This window comes from Drosophila kikkawai, chromosome 2L (assembly GCF_030179895.1).
Source record: "Drosophila kikkawai strain 14028-0561.14 chromosome 2L, DkikHiC1v2, whole genome shotgun sequence".
In the NCBI taxonomy this organism is placed as follows: Eukaryota; Metazoa; Arthropoda; class Insecta; order Diptera; family Drosophilidae; genus Drosophila; species Drosophila kikkawai.
The window spans coordinates 5,582,835-5,600,545 of NC_091728.1; the positions used below are offsets into that span (position 1 = coordinate 5,582,835).

The 17,711-nt window shown below is 37.4% G+C and overlaps 2 protein-coding genes and 1 non-coding gene across 7 annotated transcripts in view; 2 read left to right on the top strand and 1 right to left on the bottom strand.

Annotated features, from left to right (window-relative positions):
- Positions 1–17,711, top strand: part of Wdr62 (WD repeat domain 62) — a 66,191-nt gene continuing 48,480 nt past the window's right edge. For 3 of the 5 annotated variants that reach the window (XM_070283473.1, XM_070283477.1, XM_017166614.3), the window contains exon 1: positions 1–700. The gene's annotated coding sequence lies outside the window, so the exon portion shown is untranslated. Of the gene's footprint in view, positions 701–11,773; positions 11,818–17,711 lie in introns of all 5 variants that reach the window. The other 2 variants (XM_070283474.1, XM_070283475.1) reach the window with 2 other exon arrangements.
- Positions 7,968–8,060, top strand: TRNAY-GUA (transfer RNA tyrosine (anticodon GUA)). Its single transcript has 2 exons — positions 7,968–8,004; positions 8,025–8,060. It is a non-coding gene; the product is annotated as a tRNA-Tyr (tRNA).
- Positions 13,804–15,027, bottom strand: LOC108074532 (uncharacterized). The gene is made up of 2 exons (XM_017166616.3): positions 14,903–15,027; positions 13,804–14,841 (listed from the first exon to the last, which is right to left on the bottom strand). The coding sequence occupies exons 1-2, from the start codon at positions 14,945–14,947 to the stop codon at positions 13,975–13,977; spliced, it is 912 nt and encodes a 303-aa protein (XP_017022105.1). The 5' UTR covers positions 14,948–15,027; the 3' UTR covers positions 13,804–13,974.

Consider the following 17,711-nt stretch of genomic DNA (forward strand, 5'->3'; position numbering starts at 1 on the left):
CCATCTGTTTGGACGTGTTAATCGGCTGCTCCGCTTCGTCGTCGTTTCGCGCGCGTGTGTGTGAGTGTGTGTTTCTTTGCCTGTGTTTTTGTGTTTGGCGGCGTGCGGCGTTTGCAAAGAAGAAGAAGAAGTAGCGAAGAAATACAAATAATATTCAATTAGTCCAAGTGTCTGATTAAGTCGCAGCTATTATCTTGACCGGACCGAGATTAGATAAAGAGGTGGCCAAATACAACGAATAGTGTGCGCAAAACAGCGGGCAAAAGCAGAAAAGCACAAAAAAGCAAGGAGAAAGAAGGAAAAGAAGAAGTTCAAAGCCACACACACGGCGTCCCTCTGTGTGTGCTTGTGTTTGTGTGTGCAAAAAATTGTAAGTGTGTGCGTGTGTTGTTTTTGTTGTTGGTGCACCTGTCTGCAAAAAGTAAAAACAGAAAAACCATAACAACAAAAACAAAAGGTTGAGGGAATTTAGAAAAGAATTTCCCAAAAATTAAAAAAAAAAAACAATTAAAAAAATCTAAAAACAAAAAATAAATCATATTTAAAAAATAAAAAAATACGGAACCGGAAAGATACACAGAAAAAAAAGGTTTTTGGGAAAAGGAAACCCGTTGAAAGGAACGAGACAAACAGGAATCACTAAAAATAACTACAAAAATCCTGTTTTATCAGCAATATTCGAAGGAATTCCCCACTAAAGGTGCGTTTGACCCATTTTCAATAAGTGAATTTCCATTTTCGGGCCTGTTTTATTCTTGGGGGTTGACGAATTCCTTCAGAGCCCGGAGGATGTGCTGCGTGTGTGTCGAAATTCGGTGTTTTTGCCTAGACTTTGGGCTAAAGGTGGATGGATGAGCCACCCCCTTTTGGGGGTGGTTTTCCGCTCTCAGCTGAGCGCGGCCTCGCAATTTCTCAATGTGTACATATTTTGAAGGCCATGTCGCAAGGCCCGGCAACAAAAAAAGCATCAACACATTGAAGGTTTAGGAGTCTGCGGAAGTTAGAACTGGAAACTGGTAAAAAATTTCTGAAAGTGTAAACTATATATCTGAAAAGTTTATTTTAATTAATATTGTAATAAAAAGAATTGCAGAAAAAGTAGCTTAAACAAAATGTACTTTTTTACCAAGTTAGTTTTCCTAAGAATCATTGATTTTCAACAAAAAAGAGCGTTTTTGACATTACATTTAACTCGTTCTACGCTTAAATTCCTAGTAATCTTTTCAAGGTTGTGTATTTTTTCTATCCCAAAACTTGCAAAATATTTAAAGAATCTCATAAAATCCAAAAGGCCTGCAATCCGTTTAAATTTTAAACCAAATAAAACCATAAAACCAGCCAAACCAAACCAAATTGCTGAACTTGACCCAAACACATGCATTTAACACTAAGATCCAGCCGCCCCCTCGCCACCTCTTTACGGTCCGGTGATCTAGATAAATGCAGAGGGGCATTTCAAGAGTTGCACAAGGCATCCCCCAATCCCCCCCCTTCCTCCCAGTAGACACCTATAATCTTTTTCAAAAAGCTCACACGAAATAAATCAGTGCAACTTGGACACGTTTCGTCTAGGAACTAGACAGAGACAGCATCGTCAGCAGCATTAATCACAATGACTAATTTGTGAAGTTTTCCCCTGCGTACTTTGTGGTGTTTTCATTTTGAGCCGACGGCAGCGGCCGGTTTAAGCCCATTAAAGTTACCCAAGGGTTAAAAATAAATTGCGGCGGGAACACACACACTGGGAGCTCGGGAAGAAGAGCGGAAGGCCGAACAAAAGCTGTGAAATAAAAGATCTTGAAGCGATCGTAATAATACCCTATTCGAGCTAAGGGCCCTGATAAGATTAAAAATCTAGAAATATTGTGACACTACAGTTTGATGGGAAAAGGTTTTAAAAATATTTTGATTCATTAATCATTGAAATCGCGTTCAACCTAAAATATTATCTAGGGCCTAAATCTAGACAATCCAAATAATATTGGAGCATCCAGTTTCTTTTGAATTACGATTTCCTTAAAACTGTTTTTTTTTTTAGATTTAATAAAACTACACTTTAGACTAGAATAAATTTTAACTTTTAAAGTAAAAATCTGTTTCTTGGTGGTCCCTATTTAATATTCTATTAATCCAAATACCCTCTAAACAAATACGCCCAATGTAGTGTAGAGTGTCAAGAAACCAAAAACACACGATCAAATATCCAAAGCCGCTCAGAACAGAGAGAAATAAGAATGCTAAGATCTGTGACAGGTGAATTCTGATTCTTATTCTGTATTTCTTCCTGCTCTGTCTCAAACTCTGGCTTATTTGGGATCCCCTCGGTTTTCCTACTTTTCCCATTTTGTTTGTTTTCCTATTTGCTCTTTTCTACCTGCTTTGCCGCGTGTTTGTGTGATTTTTCTGGACTTTTGTCTTTGAGTTATTTTTTTATTTTTCCTTTCTTGTCTTTGCTTTACTTTGCTGACTAAGACGTTTTGCCGGTTGCGTTCTTACCTGGCGACAGGTGCGCACCTTGAGTATCTTTGTATCTGTCTCTGTTTTCCTCTTTCTGCTTGGTTTTCTAGATTTGGAATTCAACTCGTTTCCTTGCCTTGAGCAATTTATCTGCAGGCATCTTAACAAGAGGATCTTACCTTTCCAAAAGACCAGGAAAGATAATCTAAAATTTCCAGTGTGATTTACCATTCTGTATCCAAAGATCCTTAAAAGAAACTTTTTAATTAAATCTTTTGAGATATTAAGTTTCATATTAATGAATAAAATATTTCTTTGTTTAAGAAGATATTACCTTAAATTATTTTCAGAATACATCTTTAAAGGTTCTTTCCTCATGCGCACGTTTTTCTCTGTAAACTTTGACTACATATGCAAAGGAGCTCACGTATCTCATAGATGCGATATGAAAAATCTGAATATGTCTACTGCGTCGGCATTCTCTGCCCCTTCTTTTGCTCCTCATAGTCATCCTCGCCTCATTCTCCTTTTATCTACATCATTGGCTCAGTGCCTCGTCTTCTTTTATTGCCTTTTTGCCAGTCTGCGTTCTTTTTATCTCAGCCGCTCGCTTATTGGCCTGCAACTTTAAACTGGGCCTATTAAATATTGTGCCGTATATTCAAACTAATGGCGCATGGCTTGAATGGCAGAGAAGAACGAAAAAGAGAGGATAATATGAAACACTAAAATGTTACTTAATTGTGTAAGGCATATTTAAGGAAAATTTTCACACATTTTACTGTTTTCAATTGATTGTTTTATTTAAAATATGTATTTAAAAATATAAACATTTTTTATTCCAATAAGATATTCACACCTTTTACCTTTACATTTACCTTTACTACCTGGTCAAAAAAAAACAGGAAAATAAGGAGAATTCCCAAATGCATTCCACCGAATGCAACTGTAAATTTGCCAAGGCAACAAAACGAGGTAAACACAAAAAAGAAAAAGGCTCAAAATTATGGCAACCTGGGGGAATGTTTCGTCGGCAGAAGTGTGGCTTTTTCACCTGTACACTGCATGCACACCTTACCTTTCCCTCTACCCTTTTAGCCAGCATTTTTTGGATAATTTGCTATATGCGTTGCATATCCATTAAGCTGCCAGAAGTCAAGAGTTGCCACCAACGGCAACAGCAGCCGCATTCGCAGCAGCCTCAACAGCTAACAAAGGTGCAACATTTTTGTTGCTGCATTTCCTGGGGTTCCCCACTTTGCCCCTCCCCCTTCACTTGATGTTCTTGCCAGAGTTACTGCCGTTGTTGTCTGTCTCCTCTATTTACCTGTCTTTTTCCTCTCCGCTGAGACATTTTTATACCCTTTCCCAGGTCATTTTCATGGTAACAAAGAGAAGACAACTTAATGTTTTTTACAGTCATATTCCTTCTCTATTAGTAGTTTCACCTTTTAACCAAATTAATTTATAATTAACATACCTCACCACACTTACGAGAACATCCCGCAGGGTATTCCGAATATCCTATTTGCCAAGACCAAGCTGACTTTTGTTTCTGTTTTACGTCTGGCCTTCTGGTGCTCTTGAAGTTTATCTTAGCACAGTGCACTTTTATTGATATCATGTAACTTGCCGGCGCTTCCTCGCAGGCCACAACAGAAGCCGGGGAAAAGGGAGTGAAAGGTTGGGAGCCAGACATTGGGTTGAGAGGAGAGACATTGGGAGGGGTTCTACTCGCACTTGAGTATGGCTGGAATGCAGTTAACTTTGGTTCGGGCCAAGTTAATGGCAAACCCGATTCGATAAGACATGGGGCTGCTGAGCACACAGGCCCTCCTTTCACATACAATCACACGAACATCCACACACCCATGTTTACACTTATGCCCGGGGAGCTGCTCCTCCTTGCTTCTCAGTTCGATTTTCTCCTTCAGCTTTCTTTTTTCGCATTCGCATTCTTCCCAAGCCATTGTTTTGAGGTCGTTTCTAATGACTTGAATTGCATTGTATTGCAGTTTAATTAGAATTTTGTTGCCGCATTTATAGCCGCTGTGGTTAGCGTTATAGCTACTATTTCGAGGTATTTCCTCAACGGTTTTATTTTTTATGTGGGAGATCTTCAAGCTGGGAACGTGGAGGTGGATCTAGACTTTGTGGGAGGAGTATGCAGCAACTAATTTATGGTCTGGGAAAGAAAATTATAGAAATTACAGAAGAATTTTTGAAAATAAATAAGTACAGGTGTTGGCCTAATATCCAGTTGTAATTAAAATCTGCCTCTAAATTATTATGTCTTTAGCTTGCTATTAAAATTACTCTTGTCAATCGGTTGTTATCTCATTTCTGTGATATTAGTTGCTCCCTTAATTAAACTTTCTTTTTAATCGACAAACTTTCGTAATTGTCCTCTTCCTGTAAATTCCATGGTTCAGTGTAGATTGTGGGAAGAGAGAGAGGAACTGCCAACTCATGGCCATGGACCACATTCCCATAAAGGCTAACAGCCCCACAGACCACTTTCCTCCTCATCATCCCGCCATCATTATAGTACATAGTTTAGTCTGGTTTATTTACTCAACTAACGAACTATTAACAAACAACTTAATTAGAGAAAATTGTTGGATTACAAGTTTATCCCTTGCCCCGTAATATCCCATCCGATGATGCCGAACACCCATCGATGTCATAACCCATTAAGTGGGATTGGAATTTGGTCCGCAATGCCTGCAATTGGCTTTGGCCGTGGCTTGTGCCAAGTTTGAAGAGGAAGTATTATGCAGTCGCCAACAACTGGCCAAAGTTGCTTTTATTTTTGTGGCCATTTTTTTTAAGGCCTCTTTTTTGTGTGTGACAGACGGGCAGTAAAAAACTAGAGAAAAATAAAAAAGAAACAAACTTTATGCGTCTCGCTGATGTCTGTCCTCAAAACTTGTCGTGTAGAGCAGACTGAATAGGGGAAGAATAGGGGAAAATGAATGTTTCAGAACCTGCAGGAGGTTGATTTTTTTTTATTTTTAATTTTTGAGCTGCAACAGCTGCGTTTGTCCTGCTTCTTCGCTTGGCGGATATTACTGCCTTTGGCCAACTGCCAGACCAAAACTAACTGGCAATAATTATAATTTATTGTTTCCAGCTTGAGAAAAAAAAATACAATTTAACTAAAAGTAATAGGGATAAAAATATAAAACGTAAAATAAATAAATATATAAATTAAAAGAAAAACTGCTCTCTAAATAAATTGAAGAATTTATAATTATCACTAATAAATGGTTTTGTATAATATTTAAGCCTTTCTAATTCTGGTTCATAAATATCTGATAAAAAAGAATATCAAATAGACAGTATTAATAAATCTTATTATCAAAGAAAAACATAAAACGCTTATTGCTCATCACCCGAATTTAAACAATTTTATTAGGCGCAATAACAAAAGCCAGTGACAGGTTAAAAAGGAAAATAAAAAATTGGCAAACAGATAAGCTGAAGACGTAACACAAAAACCACAGCGAAAGTGAACGTCAAGTGGCTAAATTAGAACTGAAAAAGAAACAAATAAATACAAGTGTTTTGGTCAAGAAAAATACAATATTATAAACGATAATAGAATTATTTTTTGAAAGGCTTACCATCTATTATAGTTATAGTAATTAGGTCAAAACTAGAGACCTTTGGTCAAGATCAAGGTTTTATTTGCTAACCAAATTAGCAAAAAAATAAACCAAACCAAAATCAATAACAAACGCGATTGCCAAATTTTGTTTTCTTACCATTTGATGGTCGGCCCCCTTTTTTGTGGGAGTGTTTGCTTTTTTATCTGCTAATACCTTTTGTTCGCCTTCTTAGAGAACGAAAACAAGAAACATAAATAGCTAAAAAAAACCTAAGAAAATAAGACACATGCGAAAAAAATCAATACAAAAAAAAGCAAACTAATTAAGCGAAAAGCTCTCGGAAAAATCGAAAGAGAAAGGGAAGGAAAATGCAGCCATAAGCCAAATAGGCAGTAAACCAGAAAAGAGAGCTGAAACAAGAGCGCAGACTGTGCTGTGTCTAAATGCAAAGAAATCAAGTAGGCAATGGCAAATAAATAAAAAATGTGTGAGGGTCAGCAAATATGATTGAATATCGAAATCCATCTCTTGGCCATGGTCAAAACAATTGACTCTACGAGTGCGTGATTTCCAATGCGAGTGTTGTGTCGGTGTGAATGAGCGCGTGTTTCTTGTCATTAGACGGAAAAAGTCGGTTGGGTCAGATGTGTACAGATACAGATAAGATACAGCCGAAACTACAGGTTTATAGCCAACAGATACAGATAAAAGTTTGAACGCTAGTGAGAGGTAAAGGTAGAGAAATTTTAGTTTTGCAAAGGCAAAAGATGCGAAACAAATGTTATATGACTTAAAATAACCAAAAATGTTATATTATACTTGATATAAAATATATAAAAATACATACAATCTATTCATAAGTTTCATATTGTGGAATTCGTAATTATATTCCAGGAACAAAAGGGCAGAAAGTCGATGCCGGGTTCCAACTCTTTTGTGATTTCGTATGTTTTTTCGGAGAATAAAATTGAACACAGGAAGTGTGGGTTTTATGGGGTTATGATGTCAGAACATGAAACTACTAACTGTAAAAATTGTCGAATTTATTGAATGGCATTTCTTCTTCCTTTGTCTCTGTACCTCTCTTTTTTTCTGTTTGTTCTAGCCAAATGAATTGGAACAAACTAACCCACCCACATTTTGTCTCTTTCTTTATTTCTCTGTCCGTTTCATTTTAAATCGGCATTGTTCAGTAATTCAACTTGACCCCTAGCCGTAATATTTCCCTATTGTTGCTGTTGATCTCCTTCCATTTGATTGTTGCTTTGTGTCTTGCTACGCCAATTTAAATATCCACCAACAACTCAATGAGAGATGAGAAAAAGCGGATATAAAACAAAAAAAAATATATAGTAGGTACCTTTTTTTTTTGGGAGTTTATTGAACTTTGTACTGGCTGTCATTTAGTAGAGTGTGAAAGGTTGGAGCAAAATGTTCGCCAAAAAAAGTATATGTATGTAGTAAAAACATTCCACAAAGTCCATAAAGGTCGCTTCAAGCGGATTAAAGTTTTCATTTGAATGGATTTTGCTCGGCAAGCAGAGCAGATCAAAATTCGCCAAAAAAAAAAGATTAAAATTTCTAAAATGTTTGCCCTTCAAGAGCACATTTCTTTCAAGGGATTATAAAGAAATTTAAGAAATTTCAATTTATTTAAATTGGAAATATTGAAAATAATATAGCGAATAGAGCCCGAAAATCGGCAATAACAAAATTATCATTCTGTTAAAAATAATCTGTATGTTTGATATATGTACCTTATTATTGAAATATTGTTTGCTAAACAAGAAACAGCTATAAATATAGTAACACCTTACGCTCTCTCCTCTTTAGTCTTTAACTCCCCCTCTCTCTTTCTCTCTTGGGAGGCAAATTGACAATGGTGATTGGTTTCACAGACCTTCGATAGCTCAGTTGGTAGAGCGGTGGACTGTAGATAGTGAGTTTTAAATAGAAATCCATAGGTCGCTGGTTCAAATCCGGCTCGAAGGATTTTTTTTTTTTTTTTGCTAGTTTTATATTTATCTAAAAATTATTTTTTTTATTTATTTTTTCGGTTTTATTATTTCTATAAAAAAATTTCGTTTTAAATGCATGTTTCCTAATTAAAAAAATATTTCTTTTATCAAATTTGAGAAGTTAAAAAGAATTGCAATAGAAATCCATAGGTGGCTATTTCAAATCCGGCTCGTAAGATGTTTGCCCTTCAAAAACACATTTCTTTCATTTTGTTTACATTTCATTTACAAAAGAGGGAAAGAATAACAACAAGTGTGGAAAGTTTGTTCTATATTTAAATGCATCAAGATTATCCGATTACTCAACGAGCCACTTGAAACTCACTCCCTACGTCAAGATAGGCAAATAAACACGGAATAAAACAAGAACTTGTTCCACACACTTCAGTTAAAGTTAATTGGTTTTCAAACCGAATAAATTTGTTTAATTAATTGGACAGCCGATATATCGGGTCACTGCTCCTCAGACGTTTAATTAAAAGATACAGATGAAAAACTTGAAATGGAACCTCGCGTGCTTTTCCAACCTTCGTATTTTTATTGCCCCCCCCGAAAGTAATCGCACTTTGCTTTGGCTAATTGGTAGCACACCTTTAACCCTCGATTGCCACCAGACCGCAATTAGACCCAATTACCGCTCAACTAAATGGTTTTTCCTTCACCTAACTTTTACTCCGCCTCGCCTTTTCGGATTTCTAATCGCAACGAAAGTCGCCTTATCAATTATAGGTTAACCTGCATTATATTTCTTTTATAAAAGAAAGTTCCGATTGGACATGGTCAAGTGGCAGCTGGGAATGTGAAAAATAAAATTATAAATAATTAATAAACAAAACTCTTGGTTTTATTAATACAACAAATCTTCGTTATAGTTTCTATTTCAAGAGAATAAAGTATGTTTTTTATTGTTGAATGCATTACATTTCACAAATCTTTAACTATATAATTTCATGAGCTTTCTCCGCTTGTGATTCAACTCCTGACAACCTTCAGTTTGATTTCATAATGACCTCCACACCTCTTCCTCCCTCAATTGTTGCGCCTCGTTAAATGCGTTCAACGCTTTTGACTTTTACTTGTCGACAACAATTTATTTTATTTATTTAAGTTAGGTTTTTTTGCGACAAAGCTTTGCTTTTTTTTCCTTCACGCCGCTTGTAAGTCGCATTATTATTTTCACATATTAATGAAGCGCACGTTTCGTCGATTTGGCTCGGGTTGGGCGATGCATGTTTTTGTGGCATTGTTGTAATGTTTAAATTATGATTAGCGGTCCGTCATTGTCATCATCGAAATCACTGGTTATTTATGCGTCTCTGCTTTTGTGGCTTAAACTGAACAGCCTCGAAAGCATATTAAAGTGTAGAAAAACACATGACGATGATCTTTGCCGGTTCATCGATACGCTTTGAAGTGAACAAACGTGACGAACTTTCGGTTCAATCGATTTGGTCTTGCCCCATGGATATATCTCATATCTTCTTGGGTTCGATGGCACTTTCTACCGATCTTTCTTTAAAAATGTAGCGAAAGTTTTCTTCAGGTTAAATATTATTAAATACAATAAATATTCCTAAGGAATAAATTCATTCTGTACAAATATTTGATAAAACTTTCAAGAAATAATAAAATATATGATTCATTTTGAAAATTCGCCAACATATGGAAACACTCATTCACAGTCATTCCCTCCCTCTCTCTGTATACATATCTTCAAATTTTATTATGTTGTTCAATCAGGCTAAAAGTCTTGCCTTGGTTGCGTGTCGAACTGGCATTAATTCCATATCGGACAATTCATTTGCCAAATACAAAATCATTATTTATACGCGTCAAATATTTTGGCTGGACATAGTTTTTCCTCAACTTTTTCGTTTGGTTGTGTTTATTTATTAATAAATTTACTTTGCCATTTAAGGCGAGTAACAAAATCTAAACATTTCCGTTGTGGCAAGGTGAATGGGAAGTAAAACTTTTGTTTAAGGAGAGTTATTGGAAAATAGAGAGAAGAGAGAGCTTATCTTTGTATAAATATTTTATTTAAGAGTTTTGTTGTTTATTGAATTATTCTCTATCAAAATATTTACCCTCTCTATTTGTTTTATTAAGCAATAATTACCATTTCGCCTAATTGAGCTCTTTCACACGTGTAACATAACACTTTCGATTGACAATCAACTCTGGCCCACAATCGTAAATTGGTATTTGATTACGCAAGTGGACAGGTGTGTACGAGTACGAGGGGTGTTATAAATATAACGCAGGCTTCCAAATTCAATAAATTAAGCACTGCTCTTGACAGAATTTGGGGAATGCAATTGGGGTCTTATCTGCACACGACCATTTGTTAGTCTGGCCTGTAACTATAACTGGAACTAAGCTGCTAGGCAGTTTTGAAAATTTCACACATACCCGCGCTGTAAACTTTTCTCAGTTGGCTGTTGGGGCAAATTACAGTTATAAACAATGCGACGGCTGCCTTGCCACATGGCCAAATGCAGTTGCAATTGTCAGAGGCATTAATAATGCATATGGCCACATTCACAGATACACTCTATTGCCTATACGGGGATCGTAAGCGAGACAGAACGCCATGGTCGAGTGTCTAGACTTGTGGATACCTGTTACAACCTCTTGAAATTCTCTACTCTTTACTCTCAAACATAAAAAGAAACAATATTAAATGTGGCATTGAAAACTCTTGCTTATAAAATGCCACATACCCTGTTAGTCTGAACAAAGAGGTATACAAAACCAGAGACCGGTTGCACACTTTTATTGGCTCGCTAAATGGCCACAAAATGATTTTTGCTTGCTTATGCTTATGCATTTTTCTACAACTCTATGATCATAGCTGACTTTCTAGCCATGAAACCTCAACAAACAGATAAATAGCCTTAGAAAGTCAAAGTTGTTGGGTAGCGATGAGGGGGAAGCCAATGGAACGAGTCGAATGCTAGTTGAATTTTGATCAATTTTGGCAATGCCGAGGTCACTGTCGGAGTTTGAAAGTCATCCCGAGTGCCGCTTCCTTGTTAGAAGTCTGGGAAACCAACAATGCTGGCTTGATATATGGGAAAAGTATATAAAACTGAGGGAAAAGTTGGAAAAACAGGTGGAGCGGATAGAGAAAGTAAGAGGGGAGGGTATGATTTTCAGGCTGAGAGCAAGAATGATTTTGAAAGTAAGAATTGCTTGTGGGAAAAAGTTGTTCCAAAGAGATGAACTTCAGAAAGTTGTTAGGATGATTTTATTTTATAAACTACCAATATTTGTGGCGTAATGAAGCTTAAATTTCGATGCGAAATTACACACTAGATTTCCGCTTGAACCTATTAACACAAAACGTTTATTCATGTGGCCCAAAGCAAATGGTAAACAAATGCAATGAAACGAAATTAAATAAAAACCGTATACGATTTCATAATCATAAATTCGTTGGCAGTTGTTGATGGTGTGAATGGGCCAACAAAAGTGGGTTAATTCGCACGAGCACAGAAATGGAGAGAAAGGGAGATAGGGACAGATGTGAATAGCCCCCAAGTGGAGTTTTATCAATAAACACCATATATACAGGGACTCTATATAGTATATATATACATATAATTGCAAATATTTATTCACTTTAATGAAGCATATTGTATTTGTTGCTATAACTTTATAATTTGTCTTCTCTTATCTTTGCAGGTAGTAAACAAAGTCTTCTATCAACTTCAAGTCAAAAAGTCAAGGCAAGTTACTAGCCCACAAAAACGAATCTCGTATCGGACAACGCCCATCGTTTTTAGCTGGAGGTTTAATTAAAGTCAAAAGAAGCAAAATAAGAAAAATACTCTTCTTTTTAGTTTAAATAATAAGAAAAGTAATGGATTTTCCTTTTTATAATAAGATATATTAGGACATTTATCCTTCTAGTCTTTTATTCAGCTGCTATAATTTTTTCTACGTAAAGTTTAACGAAAGGGTATTTCGTATTCCTTGTCTTTTGGGGACGGAATTGCTTGGTGTTTACGTAAAATTCTCCAGGCAACCCCCGCAGAGTTGAATGCTCCACTTTGGGCGACAATTTCTTGTTCCAGGTGGCTACACCACCGCCATATCCATCCAAATTAGCCATGATATGCGGTGGATTTTTTAGGTGTGTGGAGGTTTTTTGTTTTTTTGCGTGGGCACACCTTCGACGGGGAGGAAGAATGTAACCGCTGCACTTGGAAAAATTACTTTGCAGCCAGGGCCTCCCTCAGGGAGCAGCAGCAGCCACCACCAAAAAAATAGTAATAATAATAGTAAACATAAGCTCAACTGTCTTCGTTTGAACATGCAACTCCATAAATACCAAAGAACACACATAAAACACGTCGCCTGGTTCGTTTCGCTGGATATTTAGACCAGACATCTGGTCAGACATAGGTTGCACTAAGCCCTCCTGGCTTTTTTTTATAGCTTTATATATATGTAGCTGCCTTTACCCCCTTTGGCACACCCATACTATACTGGCTTCCGTCTGGGTTGCCACGTGCTGGTAACTAGTCAAAGCTTTCAACAGTCGGGCTTCTCTAGCTTATCCTTATAGATCTAAATTCCAAGTGGGGAATATTCAAATTAATTAATTAACAAACTTTCTGAAAGTAAAGATTATATCTTAGATTATCTCTTAGATTTTGTAGTTGAATCAAAACAACTTTAAGTATTTGGTTAAAAGCAAACATGCTTACTTAAAGTTGCCTGAACGAGGCTTCACTGTAGTCACTATTGTTGTTGCTGGTGTTTACTTGTTGTTGTGGTTGGTATTCATGTCTGACTGCAGTCGGAAATGGCATTTGACTGTTTGACTGCGTTTTATGCTCTCGGCGCGACTCAAATTATTCCACATTTGTTGGTTGTTTTTTTGGTTTTTTGCTTTGTTGCATTGCTGCGAGGTACGTGGTTTTTTGTTTTGTATTTTGTTTATTTACTCCAACGATTGAACTATCCCCCAAAGTAACGAGGAACTGGTTCGGTTTTGAATTTCAATTTTGCCGGCTTCGATTTTGTATTACCTTGCCCAGACAGTTTGGTAGTTTAGAGGTAAATTGTATGTTCTTGCAAAACAAATATAACTTTGTTGTTTTTTAAACGGTTTATATTTTATAAATTGGCGAATCGCCTTAGATATACTGCTCTTAATAATGAGCTTATTTCTCTGAACAACAAAGCAGCAGATTGCTTTATACAAATACTTACATAAATATTTCTAAACTTTGCACTTGCACTCCTTAAGTTCTCTGACATCTTGGAGACTCACCGAATTTATACCCCTAGACACTGTCTGCTGACAGCAAAAAAAAAAGAAGTTGAATAGGAAAAATTTTATATATATGTTTTCTGTACGTCCGGGAAATATTTTTGCCAACATCTGTTCCGATCAACTAAAGCTGGAGCGTGAGAAGCGGTACACGTAGTTGAAAAAAGAAATATAATAATGATACAAAATTTTATATACTTAGCTTAGTATTTCTGAGTTAGCTTTTGAAGTGCTTCTTCCCTAGACAATTCCCATTTCCCTGGGCCATGTTCGGCCTGACTAATGCCAACTCAATTCAGCCCAAGCCTGTGGTTAGTGGGCACTTTTCGTCTCCATTTCCCGTTGTGGCGGTGCAGTTTCTGGCAAGGTGTTTCGCAAAAGCTCAGGAAAAAGGTTCTACACCACCAAAAAAAAAAAACAAAGTGGAACTAAATCTTTTACTGATTACACTTGCAATATTTTAATAATTAAAGTTTCTGTTTCACAATGGTTTCTGATCTCCTCAAGACAATCTTTCTGTATAGCCAACGTTAATGTCAAATTTGTATTCATATTCATCGAAAGAAGTTACGGCAACAAAAGCTAGCTTATTCCAGATACAGAATTAATTTTTCGGTGGCAACATTTTCAGTTTTTCTTCATAATCATAGTCGTCTAATGGATTTCCTTCATAACGCCAGCCTGGATAATTTGTTTTAAAGTCCCACATAGAAGCAGTTTGGCGCATCGGGTAGTATGGTATCAGGTATTCCATCCGCATGTTCCTCATCATCGCACACTCAGTATAAGTTCGCCAGTTTATTTGTGATGGCACATGGCACTCTTCTGAGTTGCCCTTTTCGTAGATCGATTTCCGTAGGTCCATTAAGAAGGGCTGTTGTTTATGAACAAAGTGGTAAAATGGCTTCTTAAGATATTTCAAAACCTTTGGAGTGTTGTAGATTTCTGTTGGCTTATTTTTGCACACCTTTTTGGGATCCGTGGGGGGCTTGTAAATCGCCGTATGTCTATCAAATTCTGGGTATGGCCCACTAAATTTACCTCCCAGAAACCGAGTGTCTCGAAATAATTGTCCATAAGTGACGCCCCACGGATTATATACCCAATTGCCCAAGTAGTCCGTTTTAAATGTGGGAATCGCTACAGTCTTCTCAGTGGAAGGTGCAGGTGGTATAATTCCACCAATTGCTTTCTTTTCGGTTCTCTCTTTTTTCTCGTCACCCTTATTTTCTTTAGGTTTTCCCTCAAATTGAGGGAATAGCCGCAGCCCGCGATTTGTCTTTGGCATTGACGTTTTTAGATCTTTATTCTTGCCCTTTTGTTGGAGAATTTTGGCAGGGGGTCGTGTGGAGGCCTGTTTCAACGGTGCCATGTAATCAGAATCATCTATTTCCTGAAGGTTTTCATCTTTTACGTTTGATTGTTCACCAAATACTTTCATTGGTAACGGAACAACGAGCATAGCAAAGACCTGAGAGTAGAGATTGGTAACAGCTTTATCCGTTATTAATATGAATACTTGAAAAACTCACACTGAACAGCCAAATGAGAACAACGAATACATGAATTTGATCCATTTTGTGTACCTGAAAGGCAGGTTTATTCTAATGTTTACTCGTTTATTTTTGAACTAATTTGCTTGGGTAAAGTAAAAAAAAATTTTTTTTGTTCCTTTTTTGGTAGTGTCTCCTGCTTCCTGCCAACAATGCCAAAAAACGATAGTAGAAGGTTGCATAATGTACAAATATTTTACCTTAATTGAATCACAATTGCAAAGATCTATTTGGAAATATTTCTTTTAAATTTATATTTTTATATGACACAACATAAATAAATATATCTTGATGTCCCGCTTTAAGTCAGGCTGCACAAAGGAAATCCCGTATGAGTCCAGGAAATTCCTTCTGGCCAAGTGTTTTTGTGCCACACACAAAGAGCCAACGAAGCTCAGTTGTTGTCTTCCAGGTGTTTGCCCTTGCCCCTTGAGCTTCCTTTATGGCTGCCTCCACACTGCAAAAGAGACGGGACATGGCGACACCTCTCAGCCAGCTTAATGACTCACTTGAGCAGCATTTTTTGCGCTTCCTGGACTTGAGCTTCGCTTTCTTTCTTTAGCGTTCTGGTCATCGAATTGTCGAAGAAGAAAAAATAATAATAATAAAACAATTCTCTAAGCAAGTTTTAAGATTTTCTGACTTTTTTTTTGTGCTTCTGTTTTCACTCACCTATGCAAATTGGTATGTCATGGAGTTCCCGTTTCTCCTCTTTTGATTTCGTTTGCAAATTAAAGTCAACAGGGCCAAAAACTGGGTTAACTTCTCGGCATAACTTTCCGGCGACAATTGCCCAATTGCTGAGCCAAAAGTAACCTTACTGACTGTGACATTTAATTAGTGTGTGTGTGCTTGTGTTTTCGGGGAAAGCACACAAATTTTGTGACCCAAAAAGCCATGAATATCGCCCAAGACAATGACCTTCAACTGCTGCGGAATGGCTTTTCATGGTTCAGAAATCACTTAAACTTGAACGGTTTTGTGAGGCAAACAAAAGTTCAGTGGCCAAACATTTAATTGATATTTATGTATGCTCCTAAGTGGTTTTTGTTTTTTGTTTTTTGCCCACACAGAGTCACATCCATCAAGTTGAGCAGATTACGGCGACAAGGCCTGAAGAATCTTGATCTCTACTTATTTCCCATTTCTGTTCCCTGAGCTGAGAGTTGAGTGAAGTTGAGTCACATTTCGGGGTTGGGGTTGGCTTTGACAATGCTAATGAAGTGGCTATATTCAGCGTTTTGTTGCACTCGCAATTGTTACGCCTGGAAGTTAACTTTTTTTTTTATTTTATATTTTTTTCTAGACACTGACGACTTAATGAGCTGATATTATGGGCCCCTTTGTGGGCGTGAGCCGGCAGCCTTGTTCGTATCGATAAGAGAGTTCGCCGTCAGTGGGTGTTGGTACTCGTAATTATTTGCCAATGCTTGGGGGATTTGCATAATTAAATGAGGGCAACAAGTTGGCTGCTATACTGGCCAGAATACCCTGGAAAAAATTTGAATTTGCACCAGAATATTATTAGCTTAAAACTTGGTACATTTTTCAAATGAAAATGTTGAAAATTAGTCGAGTTCTGTTAACATTTATTATTCCTAAAAAACCTTCGCCATTTGCAGTCACCTGAATTTGCTCACCATGAAGTCTTAGTTAGTTGCATCTACCCCTAAGCTACCCTTTAGCCATGTTTGTCATGTGTCGAGAAATGGCCAGCCATCTGAGATTTGCCAACGGTCGACAGCTAACAAGTAACAGGCAACAATATCAGCTGAGAGCCAAGCGGCGAACATGGCCAACAAGAGCAAACTGTTTCCGCTCTGCTGCAAGCTCCGCTGGTGGGTTGCTGGGCTGATGGGCGCTGCTTCCTGGGACCCCCAGAGGCCGCGTCCCCCTCGGAAGCCGCTCTAGCTTTTCTAATTTTATTACGCGCACACATAGCCCCCCATCAGCGGCTATAATTTTATAAAAGCGGAGTGCAGGCAACCGGTTTTCCGTTTGTTTCCACATGAAGGTTATTTGATATGATACGAGGCAGCCGCTGTCAGCTCTCGCATCCGAATCTGAGTCCGCGTCCGAGTCTCCGGGATTCTGGGCCTGCCATTGACGTGTGCACTGCTCTTTGCTGGGAATATTAATTACCCTTTGCATATTTGAATTCCAAGACAGATTGCTTTGAATGAAAGCTGCGGCATGTTGATGGGCTCCGTTGATTTCCATTTTCATTTTCATTTCCCCATTGAGCGTTGTCAAGTGTCTAGATTGGCTATCTCTATGTCGACAGCTTCCAGGTGGAAGTTACTTACTTGGCTTAGCATGAAATTAATTTAAGTGTCTTAATCAAAGACAAAGTTCATTGTACACTTTCACTATAACATTTGAAGCAGATATGTTATCATTATTAGTTCCAGGTAAACAATGGAGCTTTTATGTTCTTATCTGATATTTACTTGGCTAGCTGACTTGATGTTTAGTTGAGTCAAGATCGCACTTTGTGCTATATGGGAGCTATGTGTGTGATCAGGTGAGACTAACACGCACTTTGGTCACTTTTAGCTTTACTATATTTATACACTCCTGCCCACAATTATACGACACCCCGAAAACTTTAGTTTCGACCCTCGTAGGAATGTCGGGAAGCATATTACAACAAATTCAAGTATGCTGAATTAAAGCTTAATGAATTATGCTTAAAATATGATTTTTTTATCTCTGATTGGACCACCCGTTTTTAAATAGCGTTAAAAAAAGCAGAAAAGCCCGATTTTTGCCATGCCTGAAACTGTAT

Coding starts and splice junctions, on each gene's coding strand:
- LOC108074532 (XM_017166616.3), bottom strand. CDS start 14,947: ATGGATCAAATTCATGTATTCGTTGTTCTCATTTGGCTGTTCAGT. Junction 14,842..14,902: donor TTCTCATTTGGCTGTTCAGT/GTGAGTTTTTCA, acceptor CTCTACTCTCAG/GTCTTTGCTATGCTCGTTGT.